General features: G+C 41.9%; 1 protein-coding gene across 1 annotated transcript; it reads right to left on the bottom strand.

The window, feature by feature from the left end:
• Positions 1-8,713: 8,713 nt before the first annotated feature.
• LOC141322023 (uncharacterized) lies at positions 8,714-17,088 on the bottom strand. Its single transcript, XM_073833406.1, has 3 exons — positions 16,693-17,088; positions 15,164-15,721; positions 8,714-8,916 (listed from the first exon to the last, which is right to left on the bottom strand). Exons 1-3 carry the CDS (start codon positions 16,862-16,864, stop codon positions 8,714-8,716), a joined length of 933 nt encoding a protein of 310 aa, XP_073689507.1. The 5' UTR covers positions 16,865-17,088.
• Between the last annotated feature and the right edge of the window lie 4,815 nt (positions 17,089-21,903).

Raw genomic sequence — 21,903 nt, 5'->3', positions numbered from 1 at the left:
AAGATAATATATTTGACCAATCAAAATTATTTAAAGCTGCAGTTAAACGTTGTTCTTGGCTCTTTGGAATAAATGTTTGTTTTATATTAGTGCTTTTACTAACACCTCTCAAACGTTTTTTAGTCAACTTTCTAGAGAAGAATATGGCATTGTGGTCAGACAAGCCAGTCAAGAAATTGTATGTTTTTGTCATTCTTTCTAGTTTGTTAGAGAATACCAGGTCTATTAAAGTTTTAGAATGATTTGTTATTCTAGTTGGATCACTGATCATTTGTGTTAGTCCAAAATTATCTGTAATTTCTTTCAGTTTCTTTCTATCACTTTTGTTGTCCCAATTTACATTTAAGTCTCCCATTAGAATAACCTCATTATTAAAGTCACAACAACTCAGAAGTACTTTAAATTGATCATAAAAATCTACTTTTGCTGAAGGTGGACGATAAAGACATAAAACAGTAAATGACATTTCTGCTGAAAGTGACACTTTAACTCCAACACATTCAATTGAGATTTCATTAGGCCAAACTATTTGTGTACATTTTAGAGAGTCCTTCATATAGAGTAACACCCCTCCCCCCTTTCCTTGATACCTATCCTTTCTAAAGACATTGTAGCCTTGTAATGATACCACTGCTTGTGGGGAAGAGGGTTTAAGCCAAGTTTCTGAAAGTCCCATGAAATCTACATTTGAGTCAATGAGAAGATGCTCCAATTGTTCCCTCTTAGGGGCCATACTGCGTATGTTCAGATGGCCACCCAAGAGCCCTTTGTTTTTACACTGTGGATCCCATATAGTTCTGGCTTGATTAAGAGTCTGAAATAACTTACATGATCGATGGTTTTTAAATACAGGGTTCCTCTGTGTACGCATGGGTGTAATGGGTTGTGGTGACATACTGGGCTTAGCTGTAATAGGGTCCTGCAGTGGTGGTATTAGCCCAGGGAACTGCTCTAGCCCAGGTAGCAATGGTGGAATTAGCCCAGGAAGCTGTTGTAGCCCAGGTAGCAGTGGTGGATTTAGCCCAGGAAGCTGCTGTAGCCCAGGTAGCAGTGGTGGATTTAGCCCAGGGAGCTGTTGTAGCCCAGGTAGCAGTGGAGGAATTAGCCCAGGGAGCTGTTGTAGCCCAGGTAGCAGTGTTGGAATTAGCCCAGGAAGCGGTTGTAGCCCAGGTAGCAGTGATGGAATTGGCCCAGGAAGCTGTTGTAGCCCAGGTAGCAGTGGTGGAATTAGCCCATGAAGCTGTTGTAGCCCAGGTAGCAGTGGTGGAATTAGCCCATGAAGCTGTTGTAGCCCAGGTAGCAGTGGTGGAATTAGCCCATGAAGCTGTTGTAGCCCAGGTAGCAGAGGAGGAATTAGCCCAGGAATCTGTTGTAGCCCAGGTAGCAGTGGTGGAATTAGCCCATGAAGCTGTTGTAGCCCAGGTAGCAGAGGAGGAATTAGCCCAGGAATCTGTTGTAGCCCAGGTAGCAGTGGTGGAATTAGCCCAGGAATCTGTTGTAGCCCAGGTAGCAATGGTGGTATTAGCCCAGAGAACTGCTGTAGCCCAGGCAGCAGAAGTGGTGTTAGCCCAGGGAGCTGCTGTAGCTGTAGCACAGGACTTAAAACAGGTCCAGGGTTTTGCTGAACATCACCAGCCAGAAGTATTATCATCAAAAGATACACAACCCCAGGAGATGATCTAGATGCTGTTTGATCAAGTTTACCTGGGGGCGGCCTAGCATGACCACAATCCAGGATTCTTGCATACAGAAGATGTTGGCTCCTCTTTGCTGGATAGAGAGTTAAGTTATCCATTTTCCTTGGACACGTTAAACTCAAGAGGAGGTAGAAAGACAGGAGAAGACCAGACAAGCATGGCACAATCCAAGGGTTTTTGATATACTTTTGATATACTTTTGTGGCAAACACACAGGACCTGCCAAACACTGTGGCTGCACCCTGGCGGCCATCTTGAATTCGCTCACCGAATTCTGATTGGTCGAGAGGATATATCGCATTTAGATTAAAAACAGGTTTGGCGCTTATAGCGTTTTGGAAAGAAACTGCATCTTGCAGTACATTTTAAACAAGGAAATAAAGCGATTTGGCATGAAACATTTATGGAGCAGTGAATAGGTTCAGTACACTGCAAAATGGCATAATTAACCCATTTTTTATAAACTAAAGAAACGAAAATAAATGTCATTACTTCGCTATTAAAAACAGCAGCTGTGCAATGTGGAAGAGAAAGAAAAAGTCAGGTTCCAGTCGGACTCGGGCCATTAATTCCGATGAGCTGTCCAGGTTGTTAGGAATTTTTTGCAACGAATGTCTGTTTAATAGCATATTTAACACTTATTTAGGCTACTTTCTTATTTAAATGTATTCATTATTTTATTTATTTTAGCGTTTTGTAGGCTGCTTGTTCACTGACCGAATTGCTAAAATAAACACGCACGTTTGTTATTAATGTTTGAGCCTCATTTATTTTGATATATATAAAAACACCGCGCCACCTGCGGTAGTTGGTCCATTACCACCGCGGTGGTAAAAATCTGGTATTTTAACACATTCAAGGACAGATGTTTCAGCACAATTAATGTTTTTGCGCTGAGGATTAATTGTCTCCCCGTCTGTGTTCCGGATGTTTGACGCTCATTCAGTAAACTTAACACAGACTGTCATAATGAACTTTTATGCATAAATGGAAATGGATTTTATCGATTAGCTGTTGCAGCCCTAGTTTGGTTATGGGTAAAACAAAGACCATGCGGGTCAGGTAGTGGAAATGGTAGGCTTCGTTATGAATTAATTATTTAACAACAGCCATCACCCCCCCCCACCCCCCCAATCCCCCGCCTATGACGACGATGCCATCGTCCATCGCGATGTTTCCCATTAGACATTGTACGATGCCGAATTGGTCGACATCGCCCAACCCTAATAAGTAGATTCCCCTTTCGACCGCTTCAAGCATGTCCTTCATCTAAACAATAGGGAATCTACTTTTACAAGCTACCCGCTAATGTAGATGAGGATCCTTTTCATTTTAAAACACTGTTTGAAAAACAAAAACGCACTAGTAAACATGCAGGGCTTGAGTGACGAACCTTCTTTTTTGTTTTGTCTTTGTCTAGTCTGCGTTTTCTAACCACAGGTGCAGTTATCACTGCCTCATCCAGGCCATCAAAATTGTTAATCGAGTTTAAAGCTCTCATTTTGAAGACGTAACATCTCTCGCTTCAGAGCTCCGCCATGTTAGATTGCATCGAACGCTCACCGAATTCTGATTGGTCGAGAGGATATATCGCATTTAGATTAAAAACAGGTTTGGCGCTTATAGCGTTTTGGAAAGAAACTGCATCTTGCAGTACATTTTAAACAAGGAAATAAAGCGATTTGGCATGAAACATTTATGGAGCAGTGAATAGGTTCAGTACACTGCAAAATGGCATAATTAAACCCATTTTTTTTTAATTTGGCGTTTATCGCGTTTTGGAAAAGAGCTCTTCATATATTGCTCATTGTAGCCGTCTGCAATCGCAGAGAATTGTATAATCCGTCCTCGTCGTTGTATAAAGACAGGAATGTAAAGGAACTTGCTTGGATGAAGATCGCTGAAGAGATCGGGATGTCGGCTAAGTTATCAAATATTTTCTCAACGTAATTATTTCCCATTTCGTTAGCTACCGAAACATGGTCATGAGAAGATTACAAAATGTCCACTCCCTACTAGTTTGCCATTGTTTATTCAGGGGAAGTGTGCAAACTAGATGCGTTGCCTGACGTGTGCGGTGTGAACGCACCAAAAAGCAAGCGTTGCGAGCTTCAACGTACATCCGTCAAACTAGATGCGTTGGCAGCGTTGCCTGACGCAGACAAAGTGTGCGGTGTGAACGCACCATTAGGCTTTTGGCACTATTTTTTTGCCAAAATATGGCCAAATGTATTGTAAGCCTGTAAACAGAGTTTTGCAAGTGAAACGACCAGTGTCAAGAACTGCAAAACGCATTAATAGCGTAAAACTAATCTGTGTGTGTAAAAATAAAAACGACTTGTTGTGTACGTAGGATAAAAGCTTCCGAAATAACCCGATCTTGTACAGTTCTGTCTTTCTTATACTTGCGCTTACACTTCTGGCACGATTTTCTTACTCACTTGAGTTTTGCAAGCATGAGGGGGAAGGCGGGATTACCTTCATCTCCTAGCCAATCAAATGAGGTTTCCAGACTGTCGATGTCCCCTTATCTGATTGGTTGATTTAATGTGCTGGGCTCCAGAACACATCTGTAGCTTCATTTGGCTCAGCTTCATCCTCGCTGCCGCAATGGTACTCTTCATGCACACATACACTATATATATATAGGGATGGCCGATATCTAGTTTGCTAAAATTAACTTAATAACCTAAGTCGAGTGTTTGAAATAACCTTTTGTAATATCACAGAATGAGACAGAAATCATACTGTTTTATATTATTATACACAGTGATAAAAGCTATGTCGATTAGCATTGCATTATAAATATACCCTTTGCGAAATTAACTTCATAACCTAAGTTGAGTGTTTGAAATAATCTTTTTTAATAATCTTTACGTGGTTTCATATCACAGAATGGGGCAGAAATCATACTATTTTATAGCTTCTATCACTGTATAATACTATGTCGATTAGCATTGCATTATAAATATACTATATTCTTATAAAAATACCCAAGATTGCTTGAAGAACACAGACAATCCATATATTGTCACAGTCATATGTTTACTGTCATCAAGTTTCCGCAATTCAAATTTCTCTATCAGCGTTTTATTCAGCTACACTCCAGCGATGACTGGATACCTTTGTCCATATTAGGAATATCCTGGTACTACTACTTCTGCTGTACATAATTATGTAGAGTTTCAGAGCAAGGTCGCTCTCTGGCTTCCAGTATGAATTAAACAGTCATTACTGGTTTAGATCCTACTGTTACGATGCTTGAGGTAATCTGTGGGCAGATGGCATACTGTAGTGCTGCAGAAGAGCGATTAGAAACTGATTTAAAACATTTGTTGGACTGTGTGGAGGATGCACGCCACAACCCCACCCCTACCCCTACCTGACCAGGGTCCAATAGAACAGCTTCTAGTGGACCTGCTGGTCTCATACGTACAGGGATGATCTCAGCCTCTGGAAAGCCAAGTGGATCTCCTGGTATTAATACAGGGACAAACAGGCCTTCCCCAGCACCCACTGTCAACAATGAAATCCAAAGGTTAGTTATAAAAATTTAACATTAATGTAAATTATGTAATTTTTTTACACACTCTTATGTTGTTTACAGCCTGTATCACTCTGTCTGTGGAAAACAAAAGTTTTAGTCAGTCACTTTGTTGAAAAAGTATCTAAATATTAAAAGATTGAAAACTCAATTTGTCTAGGTAACAAAGCCAGGATGCCAACTGCACATCTGATAATTTCAGTCTCAGCTCACACACAGATGTTTTCTACTTTTTCTTTACCCTCAATTGGTCTGTAACAATTATTTCCAAATTATTCAGTTTACTCTTTAACTGTGGCATGCTACCAACTTATCTTAAAACAAAACAGAAAAACATTAAAAAACATATATCAAGACAGTGTACATAATATGTAAATAATAATACATTTTTCTTTAATACTAGAAAATTGGATTGTTTTGTACAAAGATATTTTGGTTTTATGGTTTTGCTATATCTCAGTGTAAATTACAGATGGTATTTTATGGGCTGATTTAATTTATTAATTTATATATATATTTAAAAAAAAAACAAAAAAAAACAGGGTAAACGGCGTTTTCAAGTAGCAAAATCAATAGGGAAAGTCTCCATACAATTCTTTTTGCTCCCAGAGCATACTGACAGAACTCCTAAGGGGGCAGATGAGCTTAGGCTACTTCAGGCAGGTCTTGGACGAAGGGTTGTATCATTGCAAGAAAATGCTACTCATAAAGAGGTAGTGTACTACGTTCTGAATATGTGCTCAGTTTTCACTTTACTAAGTGAGGTGTTTTTGTGACTGTTCTTTATTCTTTCTCTTAACCCTTTATTTAGATTGTCAGTATCCTTGAGGAGGAGTATGGGGTCAAATTTCCTTAAAAAGTATTGTGGTCACAGATCAAAAATAAGGGTGAATCAAAGATTTGAAAACGCATGTAAAAATATATCGCACACAAATGAAAATTAAATGCAAAGACATTCAGAAGAATAAAATACGTTGACACAAACTGAAAAATAAGCACAAGATAAATATTTATACACCTGCACGCACAAATCTGAAACGTGAATTCACAGTTATTTGATTTACTCTTAAAATCCTGTTTTCTGCTCACATTTTTAGTTTACGTACGTTTACGCTCTTTGCTCACTCGCTCTCGGTTCAACAATCTGCGCTTGTTTTTCTAAATGTTGCGCTGCTGGTTTCATGTAAATGAGGGCGGGCTTTAACGTCACCATTGGTCCACCAGATGTGATTGACAGCCTCCTTCTCTAGCCAATCGATCGAAGCGGAGAAGTTGACGTCACTCCATTGCGACTGTCAATCTCTCTCGCTGTGTTCTCCTGCGTGATGGATCGTTCCCGACAGGAAAATGCTGGACAATCTCAGGTAATTTTCCATAAGTATATTTTTTTATGTTGAAAGTTGCACCCTTTTTACGTATGCTATGAATACGTACACCAAATTACAAAGTTTCATGAAATAACACATTAGCAGGAACCGGTAGTAGTTATGTGGTTTTTACTTTTTTAGCACTGTGTCTAAAGTTTGTTTTATCAGTGTTTTAACCATTAAACTACTTTGGGCTCTTTATTGATAATAAAGCAATAACTCTAATTTGCCTGTAGTGGACTTTCATTCAGAACATCCGAATCTTTACTGTATTGTGGGTCTTATTTTAAGAGATGTGCCAAATTGTGCATTGATATGTGCATGTATGTATTTTATTCTGATTGAATTTGTTCTATTCACATGTTTTGTCAAGATTGCTTTTAAAGAGACTACAGTCTCGACTCCAGGAAGCAATACAGCACTTGCCCCTGTACTTGGATTATTTATATTTTATTTGTACAAACAGTTTAATATTGATCACTCACACATATCGTGCACATTTTCCTCAAGAGGTGATGCAATGTCTTTCGAACCTGTGTTCTTTACTTTCCAATCGAATGGACACAAGGCATACCACTTCAGTTGCTGTGGAGGCAATTGGTGGACCAGTGGGAAGTCCAAAACTCACTGTATCTGAGCAGCACCTCAGACGATTGATTGACATTGGTCTAACTGTACCCTGCATTTCGAAACTGCTCTGCATGTCAGTATCAACTGTAGAACGCAGAATGCGTGAGTTTGGGATGTTTTGTTTACATTAAGATACCTCAGTCACATTTTCACTCATCAGTGAACAGGACGGTAGACCACTGCTGCATTGTCCAGGGTCACATGGTCTTGTGCCCACTGCATTCGTTCACGGCGGTGTCTTGGTGTCAGTGGAGGCACCTGCAATGGTTGTCTGGCATTCAATCCAAAGCGGTGGAGTCAGTTGCCAATGGTTTGTCTGGAAACCCTAGTACCCCTCACATCTCGTAAACGGGCCTGCAGCTGTCTGGCAGTTGCATAACGATATCTGAGTGCATAGGTCCTTAGGTACTGGTCATCGTTGCGGTCTGTCACTCGTGGGGCTCCACTTCTGGGTCTGTCATGAACTCTGCCAGTAGTTCTGTGTCTTGATGCATGTCTGCTGATGACACTTTGAGACACCAAGTTCACGAGCAACATCTGACTGCCTGCCGCCGACCCGAAGGTGCCCCATGGCCAGGTGGTGCTGCTCGTCTGTTAAGTGACGTTGTGTGTTCATGGCTGTTTAAATGATCAACTTGGAATGACTTGCTGACAATAACAGCTTTTTATACCCACAGAATGTAGAAATTGATGCCACATTGAAAATGGTTGTCTTTTGGTATTGGCCTCAATAAAAGGCACACTGTGCACAATGAGACCATTACATGAAAAACACAAAATGAGGTGTGTCTATCACCCCAATACAATTGCCTCCCTATCCCAACAATGTCTAACGTAAAACAAACGCTGTATGTATGACATCCACTGAGTCTCTCACAAAATACATACATACTTTAATACATATCTAAAAATTACCAAAATCAAAAAAAAAAAAAAAAAAAAAAAAAAACATATTCTGAATTGTTTTGTAAGTCGTGCTTGTATAGGTTGATCCTTTTCAATAATATTCTTCAGATCTGGCTCGGGCTCAAACTGATAACTACCAGTTATGGTAAGCGGTGCAGCGTTTACAGACAATGTTCACAACACACTGGGCCAGCTAAACAAACTGAGCCCACTCAACAGACCATTTTTAGAAACAAAATTAACGTGAATAATAATGAAATATAAGGAAGTATGAACATGTTACAGTGAACCTCATAAACATAATTAAGCCTTCAACAAAAGACAAACCCTTTAAAGTTGTTGAAAGTGAATTTAATGCTTTTGCACACTTTTCAAAGGCCCATGGGTAACGTATTTTCTCCAGAGTGAATGAACAGATGAATTCAGAAATTAAACTTTTGCCACACTTACAATTCCTTGCCAGAATGCGTTTACAAATGAGGCCTCTCTCTGGTGTGAACTGTTATAAAACCATATAGTTTTTTTTTTCTTTATCTCTTTCTACACTGTTGTCAGGTGAAAAGCGTCTCTCAGTTGTGAGCTCTCATGTGAGTCCTGAGGTTTGCTTTATTAATGAAAGTCTTTCCACAGTCATTACACTTAAAAGGCTCTTGTCCAGTGTGTCTCATTGTGTGTCTCTTAAGAAGACTCCTGTCTCTGAATCTCAGTCCACACTGATGGCAGTTAAAACAGCTCTCTCTGAAGTGAATCTTCATGTGCTTTTTAAGGCTATCTGCATAAGGGAAACATTTTCCACACTGATCACATGTATAAGGCTTCTCTCCAGTGTGAATCCTCATATGTTTCACTAGTTCGCTTTTGCATATAATAAACAGCGTAAAGTTAAGCGTGTTTGGCATGCTGTCCGGGAGAGGGCTCCGAGCTCGGTAGTCATTCCCGAGCCCGGGGCACTCCCCCTGCCCAGGGAGAGGGGTCCGAGCTCGGCCTTTGGCCCGAACCCAATAGCGCTCCCCCCCTGGCTGGAGGTGAGGAGAAAATAAACAGGGGGGGTGGGAGGGATGCTGGAATCAGAGATAGCTGAAGGTAGGACTGCTTGGTTATTTAAAGGGACTGTAGTAATGGGATAGGGAGAGTGATTGGATAGGGAGTGATTGCTGATGATGAATTGGCCGTGTTAATTATCTGCGCGAGCTCCTCCTGAAATTTGTTAATGAAACATCACTTCACTAGTTCGCTTTTGCATATAATAAACAGCGTAAAGTTAAGCGTGTTTGGCATGCTGTCCGGGAGAGGGCTCCGAGCTCGGTAGTCATTCCCGAGCCCGGGGCACTCCCCCTGCCCAGGGAGAGGGGTCCGAGCTCGGCCTTTGGCCCGAACCCAATAGCGCTCCCCCAAAGTGCAAAATAACTGCAGGACAGCAGCCAGGTGGCCCCCCAAAAAGCTTAACTTGAGCTGGAGGGATGCTGGACGATTAGCGGCGGGGAAGCGCGGGAGGAGCTGCTGCGGGCACTGCTAGGGAAGGAAAAGCAAAGAGAACCTTATGTGGGGTGGCAATTAGGGGGAATGAAGAATGGCGTTTTCTTGGGGGTGGGTACTGCTGTGGTGTAGGGAAAACATGCTAGGTGCTCTAGGATGTGTGGGCTTTGCTGCGCTAAAGGGGACTGAGCGGGGGCTGCCGCGTGAAAGGGGGAATAAGCGGGGCGCTCTAGACAGAGCGGGCATTGTTGCGGCATGGGGAAATAAGCAGGGCGTTCTAGTGTGAGCGGGCATTGCTGCGTGAAAGGGGGAATAAGCGGGGCGCTCTAGTCAGAGCGGGCATTGCTGCGGCATGGGGGAATAAGCGGGGCGCTCTAGCAAGAGCGGGCATTGCTGCGGCATGGGGGAATAAGCGGGGCGCTCTAGCGAGAGCGGGCAATGCAGCGGCGTGGGGAAACGAGCAGGGGCTATGGTGAGAGCGGGCATTGCAGTGCGTAAAGGGAATGAGCGGGGCGTTCTAGAATGAGCAGGCGTTGCTGCGGCATGGGGGGAGCGAGCGGGGTGGCTTTAGCATGAGCGGGCGTTGCTGTTCTGTAAGGGGAATAAGCGGGGGCTTGAACAGGAGCCATGCGATGTTGAGCGTGACGGGAAAAGCGGGGCGAGCACTGCTGTGCGTAAGGGGGGCTCCAGCGGGGGCGCGCATTGCTGCGTGTATAGGGGATAAGCGGGGGCTTGAACAGGAGCCATGCGATGTTGAGCGTGACGGGAAAAGCGGGGCGAGCACTGCTGTGCGTAAGGGGGGCTCCAGCGGGGGCGCGCATTGCTGCGTGTATAGGGGATAAGCGGGGGCTTGAACAGGAGCCATGCGATGTTGAGCGTGACGGGAAAAGCGGGGCGAGCACTGCTGTGCGTAAGGGGGGCTCCAGCGGGGGCGCGCATTGCTGCGTGTATAGGGGATAAGCGGGGGCTTGAACAGGAGCCATGCGATGTTGAGCGTGATGGGAAAAGCGGGGCGAGCACTGCTGTGCGTAAGGGGGGCTCCAGCGGGGGCGTGCATTGCTGCGCATATAGGGGGATAAGCGGGGGCTTGAACAGGAGCCATGCGATGTTGAGCGTGACGGGAAAAGCGGGGCGAGCACTGCTGTGCGTAAGGGGGGCTCCAGCGGGGGCGTGCATTGCTGCGCGTATAGGGGATAAGTGGGGGCTTGAACAGGAGCCATGCGATGTTGAGCGTGACGGGAAAAGCGGGGCGAGCACTGTTGTGCGTAAGGGGGGCTCCAGCGGGGGCGCGCATTGCTGCGCGTAGGGGAATAAGCTGGGGTTTTAACGAAGGCAGGATGTCCCAAGGAAAAGGGACGCCGAGGGGGTGGTTGAAGCGGCTAGAGATGGCGTGGACGGGGGTGGGCTGGCGGTAGAACGGGTTGGCCGATTAGGGTTTGGTGTGTTTCCCTGATAAAAGAGCGATCTGCTCGAATGTAGCTCTTGAAAGCTTCAGATGACCAGCGGCCGAGCGCTTGGATCTGCTGTTGGGAGAGACCTTTTTGGGCGGCTGTAGTTGCTGCGCCTATGCGAAATGAATGGCTGGAGAAGTTGTCTGCTGGGGTACCAGAGAGAAGCAAGACAGACTTCAGGTGCTTTTGGAACCAGAAGCGTGTGGCAGGGCGGTTGGCATCATCAGTAAAGAGGGGGTCAGAGGGGAGGGAGGATTGGGATTTCCTGTGGCAAAGGAAGGCTAGGAGGGTTTGGAATGGTTGGAGGGGAGTTTGGAGGTTAAAAATATATATGAAATGGCCCTTCTTTATTTGGTCTGTCTTGCTTTGTTTAATAAAGTAAGAGATGGTATCGCCGTCTAGCACGGTTAGGTCGGAGAAGGTGGGGTGAATGGCTGGGTTAAAACTGGATGTAATGGCGAGCTCAGAGCATCTGAGGAAACCGAAAAAGCCAGGATGAACATGGCGTCCAGTATGTGGGCAGTGTGGATGGAATGGTAGCCTTTGCAGAGGGAGGAGATGCATTTGGTCAAAATATTTAAAGTGATAGGTTGTCTGGGGTCTGGGCGGTTGGGCTGGGTTTTTTGGATGCCTTTGATGAGAAGGGAGGTCTGGGAATTAGTTATATGAGGGGAAGGCGAGCCGTGACACAGTTTATGAAAAAACTGAATACCGCTAAGGTATGCTTTGATGGAGCTAGCTTGGAGGTTTTTTATGGGAATTGAGGTGGGAGATAAATGAGGTGACAGTGAGCAGGGATAAAACGGGGAAAGGTAAGCTGTAGGCGGCGTGGAAAGTTTTAAAGCATTTCCACGCTGTGGGGTAGGATTGGAGAGTCCTGAGGGAGACTGCTTGGAGAATGGAGTCGATGGATGCTTCGAGAAGAGGCCTTAGGGGGAGGGTTATGGGAATATCAGTTCTGAATAAGGAGGGACTGGGGTTGGGAGCGGGTCCGCTTCTGGAGCCAGCGATCTGAATTTCTGAAAAACAAAACGAGAGAGAGAGTCAGCGATTTGATTCTTTGACCCGGGGATGTGTTTTGCAGTTATGATAAATTGGTCACGAGCTGAAATCCAAATCAAACATCTGAGCAAAGGCATGAGTACGGGGGAGTGGGAACGGCCTTTGTTAATGCAGTGCACGGTAGCTGCGTTGTCGTATTGGACGACGATGCTGGTGGCGGACCATTCTTTGCCCCATAAGGAAGCTGCGGCCACTAATGGGTAAAGCTCAAATAGTGCTGAGGATGATAGCTGGAGGGGTAAATTTGCCAACTCTGGGGGCCAGGTAGAAGCGAACCAGCGGCCCCGGAGGAAACCTCCAAAGCCGACGGAGAGGGCGGCGTCGGTATATAATTCGATATCAATTGGGGAAGAAACCAAATTGCTGTAAAAGAACGATAGCTGTTCCACTGTTTAAGGAAGGAAATCCATAAGCTGAGCTCCTTGCGGCAAGAATCAGTTATGGAAATGCGGTCCTCAAGGGCGTGGGCGGAGGAGGAGAGGGAGAGGAGATGGGAGATAAAGGGGCGGCCTTGTGGGATGATGCGCATCGCGGTATTTAGATGACCCAGAATGGATAGCAGCTCGCGTTTTGTACAACAACAGTTTGTTAACAAAGTGGAAGCTACTAGAATTGTTCTAGTAGTCAATCTTTTCTTTGGGCAGGGAAGCCAGGAATTTTTGGGAATCTAAATTGATGCCCAAAAATTCGATGGAAGTGCTAGAACCCTCGGTTTTGTCTTGGGCGAGGGGAATCCCGAGCTCTGAGAAAAGCTTTGGGATGTCAAGAGGTGTGCGGCTGGGACGGAATCTGGGGGTGGGATGATTAAGAAATCGTCTAAAAGATGAATCAGATAGGGTAAACTGTAATTGTTGGAGAGGATCCAGCAAATTGCCTCCGACGGCGTGTCGAAGATTTTTTGGATTGCTTTGCAACCAAATGTGAGGCGGACAGCGAAATAGAATTCGTTTTTCCAGCAAATGCCAAATAAGTGCCAGAAATCTGGGTGGATGGGCGTAACTTTGAAAGCAGAAGTAATATTGACTTTGGCCAACCAAGCGCCGCGACCTGCTTTAATCAAGGTAGTGGCTTGGTCGACGTCGTGATAGTGAAGAGAAAACTCTTCGAGTGGAATGAGGCTGTTAATGCTAAGGAATGGGGAATTATGCGGAGATAAAAGATCAATTTATGAGGCGTTTTTGCCTGAGAATTTTTTGGTGGCAACGCCGATGGGGCTGACTCGATAGATGCTAAAGGGAGGAACAGAAAAGGGGCCTATCATGAAATTTGAGTCTATTTCTTTTTAATTAGCCGTCCACTATTTCAGGTTCGGTGAGAGCGGAGTGGAGATTTGGGCAGATGAGGTTTTGGGAGGGGAGGCTCAGGACGCCGGGGTGGAATCCATGTGTGAGACCTGCTAGTATCTGGGTCCTGATGGAGTTGGAAACTGGGGGAGGTTCCTGCGCTAAAGCGTTTGGCGGGGCTGGAAGGGGTGTGGCTGAGGCCAATGAGAAGGGAGGACGGGCCTGAGGAGGAGGGAAAGTGGCTACCGGGACCGGTAGTGGCGGTAAACCTAAGCTGCGGCCGTCTCCTGGGACGGAAAAGAAGGGGGAAAAGAGAGGGGGAATGGCGTGCGTCGGAGCCTGCGAGGGTAGAGGCATGCTCGCGCTGGGGACGGCTCCTGGGGCGGAGGAAACAGAAGGGAAGAGAGGGGGAATGGGGAGCGCCGGTGCTTGTGGCATGAGCGGGGGAATGCTCGTGCTATGAGCGGAAGGCGGTGCTGCGGGCCATGAGAAGGGGAGAGAAAGGAGGGGCAAGGGTTGCGGACGGGAATCGGCTGCTGGAGTGGGCGAGCTCGTGCTGCTGCGGCGGCTTGTGGAGGCGATGGCCGGCTCTCTGACAGCATGAGCGGCGAGCTCCCGCTTCGAGGATCGAGCGGGATGGGCGTGGCTGGAGACTGCGGTGTCCGGGGCGTGGCCCAAGCTCGGTGACGGCCTTCTGCTGCGTCCTGACGTGGAGTAGGGGGCTCTGCATAAGCGTAAGCTGGCGTCTCGGAGCAGTGTTGTTTTTGACAACCATCCTAGATTTAGTCTTATGGACTAAAATGCTTGTTAGTTTTAGTCCAATTTTAGTCGACGAAAGCCAAAAAGGTTTTAGTCTAAAAAGGGGAAAAAGTCTTTTAACAAATTAATGTAGGTCGGTAAGTATTTTGCTGTTGGGTAGTGTCACTTGTAAGTTCTGAAAATAGCAGATCTAGTTCAACACAATGTGAGCTTCCGGATCGACTATTTTCACCAATAATTGCAATAAGGAATGTTTTAAAACATAAAAGATAAACAAGGATGGAATGCTAAAACGGCTTGCCATGCTAGTATGGCAAAGAGTATTTAATGCTAAAACGGCTTGCCATAGCGGCATCAAAACGTTTAAGGTTTTGATTGGCATGCACGATAAGCAGAAATGTCATGCATTTTAAACGTCTGACGGACCACCCGTCTCATCAACGAAAACTCACGCACGTCTCGTCATGTTTTAGTCATCAACGAGCCATTTTTATCTCGTCATCGGCTCGTTATCCTCATGAAAAGTGGCGTCAACGAAATGATTTCGCCATCGTTGACTAAAACTAAAACAACACTGCTCGGAGTGCGAGCAGCAGCGGTGCGTGAGGGCCTGCGGCCCCGTGATGCAGCGGCGGGCTCGATTAGTGGATCCTGTGGAGCGCTGGTGGCCTGAGCGGCGACCTGGATAAAGGGCGGATGAGCTGCAGGTTTGTCTGTATCAGAGGAATAATCCTCAGAGGACGAGTGAATCTCGGACATGTTGCGGCGATTGGGAGTGCCAATGCTGGAATCAGAGATAGCTGAAGGTAGGACTGCTTGGTTATTTAAAGGGACTGTAGTAATGGGATAGGGAGAGTGATTGGATAGGGAGTGATTGCTGATGATGAATTGGCCGTGTTAATTATCTGCGCGAGCTCCTCCTGAAATTTGTTAATGAAACATCACTTAGAAAAGGTTGCTTTATAAGAGAAACTCTTTCCACACTGACCACATACAAATGGCTTCTCTCCAGTGTGAACTCTCAAATGACTCTTGAGGTTATCTGTACTTATGAAGCTTTTCCCACAATATTGGCAGGAGTAAGGTTTCTCTCCAGTGTGGACTCTCATGTGAATCTTGAGGTTTCCATCTTGAGTATAGGTTTTTCCACACAGTTTGCAGGTGTAAGGTTTCTCTCCAGTGTGAATCCTTATATGTTTATAAAAGGTTGTTTTATGAGAGAAACTCTTTCCACACCGACCACATTCAAATGGCTTCTCTCCAGTGTGAACTCTCAAGTGACTCTTAAGATCATCTGTTCGTAGGAAGCTCTTCCCACAATGTTGGCAGGTGTACGGTTTCTCTCCAGTGTGAATTTTCAAGTGGACTTTAAGGATTCCTTTTTTACTAAAACTCTTCCCACAATGTTGGCAGAAGAAAAGACTTGTAGTTCCAGTCTGTGAAAAACTGTGAAAAGATTTTTCTCCAGTTATAAAATCAGGATGCTTTATATCTTTCTCTTCCATTTCATTCAGATCTTGACTCTCCATTTTCACTGTCACAATGTCTAAGGGGAAAAGACAAATGCATGTTAAGCCCAGTTTTATAGCATAGCACTTGAAATCTGTTATGGAGCAATATTATTATTTACATTTATTTACATGTTGTTTGTAAAATGTATGTTGTTGTAATGTAATGTTCCCATTTTGTCTCACTAGTTTGTTTTATGCCCCATTATATAGGCATATAAGCATGCTTGGATGGCTAGAAACACTTTTTAAAAAATTACACAAATGATAATGATTGTGTAAAAAATATCATCTTAAGGTAGCTGCTAATTTTACATTTCAAAATAACTCTAATTCACAATTTGTGTGTGGTGTTATCTGAATTATTTCCAATTCATTCTCCTTGTATATATGCTCTGCTTGTTTAGCTAGAAGTTAAAAAAACTGCTAACTCACTGGATCATATATGAGCTAGTCTCAGTCTGTCTGGAAAAAAAAATCATGTTAAGCTACATTGAGTTTATTTCTCTTAATGTGAAGAAGATCCCACACATGTGCTGCTGCTACGTGAAGAAGAGGAGAAACACTCATCCTAGATCAACTTCTGATGAACATTTACAACTGAGGATGACAGAAGATCAAGATCAGAACCCTTTTTTTTTTGTGCACATTTTGTGTTTCTGATTTGATTCTAACAAATGGTTTGATTTACAAATATTTTGACCTACTGGCTATGTTATCTGTTCTCTAAAGCCCTTTAAATGAAAAACTAATGTAGGCAGCACACAGCAACTATAGCAAGCTGTGTCAGCTGGAGAAATGTTTTATATTACTAACAGACTGATCTTTTTGAAGCTCAGAATATTGTAATGTCTGAAAATGTAAATGCATTTTTGGGCAGTTTAATATTACACAAATCAAATGTTTAATTACTACTCATATAACATTTTTTAAAATACTAACTGCAGTAGAGCTGGACATTTTAATAAAGTTCAAATGAGTGAGTTCAGCTTTAAGAATGAAAACCAACCTGTTTGTTCCTCAGTATCTTCATGTTTGACTCTGAATGTTTCTTCAATCTTCATGTCTTCACTCTCCTCTTTAATAAACCCCATCTTTGTTTGTTCCTCAGTATCTTCATGTTTGACTCTGAATGTTTCTTCAATCTTCATGTTTTCACTCTCCTCTTTAATAAACACCATCTTTATAATAGTGTCACGTGGATCTCAGTTGATTCAGCAGGAGTGTTTCTGTGTGTTTGAACTCTTTGTCCTGTTTAAGATCAGAATAATAATTAAAAAAAACACTGAGATTAATAAAAGGACATATCGAAGATTCCTATTTGCATTAAGATGAACTTGGTCTTGACTGAAATAGCATGCTACATTTAATGTATTCCAGGTTCACATGATTGTTATTTCCACAGTTTTGGTCATCAGTGTGTTGTGATTCGAAACACTGAATCATTTTGCGAATCAATTGACTCCCAAAAGATCCGTTTCTTCATCTCTACTCACCAGAAACTGAATTTGTGTTTATGATAAACCGATTCAGATCTTAGAAGAGAAATGCTCTGTTACTCGTGTGTCAGAGCGCTTTATTCACACAAAACAACCTTCATTAATGCACTTGATAAATAATGACAGACTTACACTCGGCAATAATTCATTTCACCGATTTATATACAACTATTTAAACACTTAAAATGAATAAAACAACTCACCTTTCTTCAGCCGAAGCACAGACAGGAGCGCAGCGCTGCCTAATGACGTCACACCAGCCGGCCAAAATAAAAGTCCTGTTCGCTTGAGTTTAACATTGGCTGCGTCCGAAATCGCCTACTCAATGAGTAGGTACTTAATTTCAATAAGTACTTACTTAACGAGCGCTAAAAGAGTACCTACTCAACAGCCAAATCTCATTGAGTATGGATGCGTTCCGCCATGTTGACGTTATCATGTGACCTATGACGTTATAACAAGCGCAACATGAAATGATATGAGCGACGGATTTAATTCATCTATCTGTAAACATTTTGATGTTGATGAAATTTGCTTATTTTGGATTGATTTAAGTTTTTATATTTTTAACAATACTAAAATGACTAAAACCCCCAAATTTGTTGTCTTGAATATGTTAATGGGCAAAATTGTGCAAAACTAGCTTAGATCTGATTTGTTTTCCTTTTTCTTGCTGAATTTCTCTGTCCTTTCATCCCTGAAACTTAAAATAATAATAAATAAATAACAAAAACAAAGGCAATTTTTAATTCATTGCGATTTTATGAATATTCAAATATATTTAATATTTTTTTTCTGTATCTAATCTTGTACTATGTACGCAAACCTTTTATAGTTATGTTTTCTGTCATGATTGTTCTTTGTTAAAGATACTTAAGTCTTTCCCTGAGTTTGTATGGAATTATAAATTCTGCAGTAATAATAATACAAAAATTTGAGCGACAGCGACACCTCATGGCATCAGTAACATGACAACCCTACCCAGTACGCTCTCCTCCATGTTTACAACATCTGCACAAAAGAGACGTCGATCAGTTGCTCAAAGATCTTACCTTTGGAGAAGACTGTTGATTTTACACTCGGAAAATTTAAGTATTACTATTTAGAAATTAAAATAACTTTAGAATGCATTGCTAGCCCACTCCAACACGTACCAACAATAATAATGATAAATGCTGACTAATAATTAATGATATTTTTAGTTAAACAAGCATAATGTTGTTGTTTTTTTTCAATGAAGTAATGAATAAATGCATAGGCTTATGAAAATGTTATATTTTATTTACTGACAACATCAGGAAACATGAATAAATTAGTAAAATAATAAAAGTAACCATGAACATAAATAAATACACATGGAACAAAGCTTTATTAAACATATTGGTCTTCTAGTCTTTTTGATGAAGAGACCGCAGCAACTTCTGGTCCAGATGAGACAAAGGGCAGGTGGAGTGATGGAGGGATCTCATTTCCAGGATGCTGCTGTGGATTTCTCCTTTGTCACTGCACACACCAGTCTGCAGACATTTCAGATCATACAAAGATGCACAAATATAATACAAAAACTGTCATTTTAACAGCACAGTGTCATTAGATCTCTGTATTGGAAGTTACAAAATGATCAATCTTTATATTAAGTTTCGGATTTTACTTTTCCCCAAAAATGCTGCAGTCACCTTTCCTTTCAGGTCCTGCTCCACCACAAAACATCTGCAACAAAGTCACATAAATCAAGAATCAGAAAAGTTCTGTTTGAAATGAGTTTGAAGTTCAGTTAGGCCTACTATATGTATGTGTTTATTTACATTACTTACATTAATGTAAAGCAGTGACAGTGAATTCTCACATAACGTCCATCACTCACTCAGATGTTTTGTGTTTTGTGTTGCTCTAGTCTAGAACATTTTCCTGTCATTTGATAAATAGACATTTATTAAACGTCTTTAAAATGTATATGTTTTATGTAAATCCGCTTTTAAAGACGTGCGTGTGCTACCCTGGTGCTACCTGAAGCTTAATGTTCGCTAAACGTCATAAAACATGTTTTAACAGCGAAATCACAAATATACTAACTATAGCATACTGTATAACATCTTGGCACCTTATGCAAATCAACAGTTTACGATAAAGTAGCTCAACAAATATGATTTTTAAGACAGGGAACCGTGTTTTGGTTGTAATACTCACATTTGTAAACACCCTCGTTGCGGTTCTCAATCACGTTCGATGATGACGTTTTGGCCTCCTGTGGACTCCTGGGATTGAAAAGTATCCATCGATGAAGACTTCAGGATCTGGGCTGAAGCAGTAGGACATCCGGGGATTTCTCGCCTACTCTTTTGTGAATACTGAGGTTTCGGACGTACTTCTTTCTTCACGTACTCTTTTTTTCCTACTATATAGTAGTTAAGTAGGCATATTCGGACGCACTTTAAGTAGACGTACACCCGAATCTCGCGAGAAGTAGTGCATTCGCCTACTAATTCTCGCCTACTCTTTTATAAATACTTAGGATTCGGACATACTTATTTGCTCGCCTACTGCTTTTCCCTACTAAATAGTAGAGAAGTAGGCGATTTCGGACGCAGCCATTTACTTCTTCTTCTTCTTCTTCTTTTGATTTTATTGGCGGTTGACAACCAGATTTAAAGGTGTATTACCGCCACCTACCAGACTGGAGTGTGGAACAGTAGATGACAATACAAAAAAAAAAAAAAAAAAAAAAATTATAATCTATCCATCAGACCTGTGTTTTTCAGATAATTCATGAGATATTTGACAACATCCTGGGAACTTCCTTTTAATAGATTCTGAATATTAATATTTTCACTGTTATTCTCTAGCATTTTAAACATTTCTCTTCTTTCTTCCTCATATTGTCTACACTCTAATAGTACATGTGTTACTGATTCCATTACTTTACAGTTTTCACATAAACCTGTTGGATGCTTGCCTATCATGTGCAGTGTCTGATTTAGTCCATTATGCCCTAATCTAAGACGGGTGAGCAGAATCTCTTCCTTTCGGTTTCTGCCCCTTATTCTGCCTTCACCAACTTTTTCCTGGATATTATATAAATGTCGACCCACATCATTAAAATCCCAGTATTGTTGCCATTTTCCCATAATTCTGGATTTAATAATTTGTCTTCTTAATGATAATTTAGCCAGCTTATCAACGGCTTCATTTCCCTCAATTCCTACATGTGCAGGGACCCAAACAAATCCAACATTCAAGCCCTTCTCATGCAAATTAAAAATGACTTGATGAATTTCATTAATAATATCGAGTCTGCATGATTTAAGAGTTTTAATACTTAAAAGAGCTGACCAGCTGTCTGTTGCAATTACGGCACCATTCACATTATTTTCCTGAATCCAGTTTAGAGCTGTTAAAACTCCCACAAGTTCTACTGTATACACTGATAAGTTATCTGTAGTTCTTCTAATTATAGCTAATTCATATTGAGGAATATATATTGCCATTCCTGTGCGTCCTGTCTCTGGATCTTTAGATCCATCTGTAAAAATCATTAGTTTTCCCATAAACTGCTCTTTAATATAATTTTGTGCTAAAACACCTTTTGGTATCTGTAGGCAATTATCCCTTATTTGATTTTGAATGTTTAAGTCTATTATTGGCATCCTGAATAACCAAGGGGGCGTATCTGAAAAACAAACTGTTGAGCAGTATTGCTGGTTACACAGTCCCTCATTCTCTGCTTTTATATCTCCTATCCATCCAAAGCTTCTAACATTATACTTACTGTGCTCCCAACACTCCTGTAAAATATTTTTGGTAGGGTGAGAACAATTATGGCCTTTCAGATTTAACCAATATGTTAACATAAGTTTATGTCTCCTTATGCACAGAGGCATCTCTCCGGTTTCTACTTGTAATGCCACTATTGGTGACGTCTTAAAAGCTCCACTGCATGTTCTTAGCGCTTGCGCCTGCTCCACATCCAACTTCTTAAGGTGGCTATCTGCAGCCGACATATAGGCTACACACCCATAGTCAAACGAGGCCCTCATAATAGCCTGATAAATATTTATCATTGATGTTCTAGTTGCTCCCCAGTCTTTTCCAGCTAAACATCTTAAAAGATTGTTAATTTTCTTGGTTTTCCCTTTTATTTTCTCTATATGCTGTTTCCAAGTTAACTTTTCATCTAGAAGTATTCCAAGAAACCTAACAACTTTGACTTGCTCAAGAGTTTGGCCATATAGCTTAAGAGTTATTTCTTTATGTCTTCTAGAAAAACAGATAGTTTGCGTTTTAGTTATTGATAGTTTAACATTTACTATTAGAAGTCTTGTTTTTAAATGTAAAAGCAGTATCTTTTTCATCAATTTACAGGACTATAAAGGTAATTGTATTTGGTTCATAATATTTATTTGGTTAAAGTGTATTTCATTAGAGGTTTGTAAGGATTACATTGACAGTGGATTTAAAACAGATTCTGAATGGAAATCTTTAATTGTTTTAATAACATGTAATTTACATTTCCCTAGATTATCTTTATTAAAATGATAAAGTATATCATTTTTGTTTATTAAATTTATTGATATTTTACATTATTCTGATTTATATGATCGCACATTAATTTATGTAAAAGCATCATAGTCAAGTTTCTCTAAGAAAAATATCCATATTTAAAAGGGTATTAACAGTTTTTGTCTAGATTACACTAACTGTCACACGTGCAAGAACTTCCAGAC

This window comes from Garra rufa, chromosome 1 (genome assembly GCF_049309525.1).
Source record: "Garra rufa chromosome 1, GarRuf1.0, whole genome shotgun sequence".
Classification (NCBI taxonomy): Eukaryota; Metazoa; Chordata; class Actinopteri; order Cypriniformes; family Cyprinidae; genus Garra; species Garra rufa.
This window is presented reverse-complemented; position numbering and strand designations above follow the sequence as displayed.

What these genes read in the sequence shown, in the direction of transcription:
- LOC141322023 (XM_073833406.1), bottom strand. Translation starts at nt 16,864, where the DNA reads ATGGTGTTTATTAAAGAGGAGAGTGAAAACATGAAGATTGAAGAAACA. An exon ending in AGATACTGAGGAACAAACAG is followed by an intron (nt 15,722 to 16,692) that starts GTTGGTTTTCAT and finishes TTTTCCCCTTAG; the next exon opens with ACATTGTGACAGTGAAAATG. An exon ending in AGAGAAGCCATTTGTATGTG is followed by an intron (nt 8,917 to 15,163) that starts GTCAGTGTGGAA and finishes TCCCTTATGCAG; the next exon opens with ATAGCCTTAAAAAGCACATG.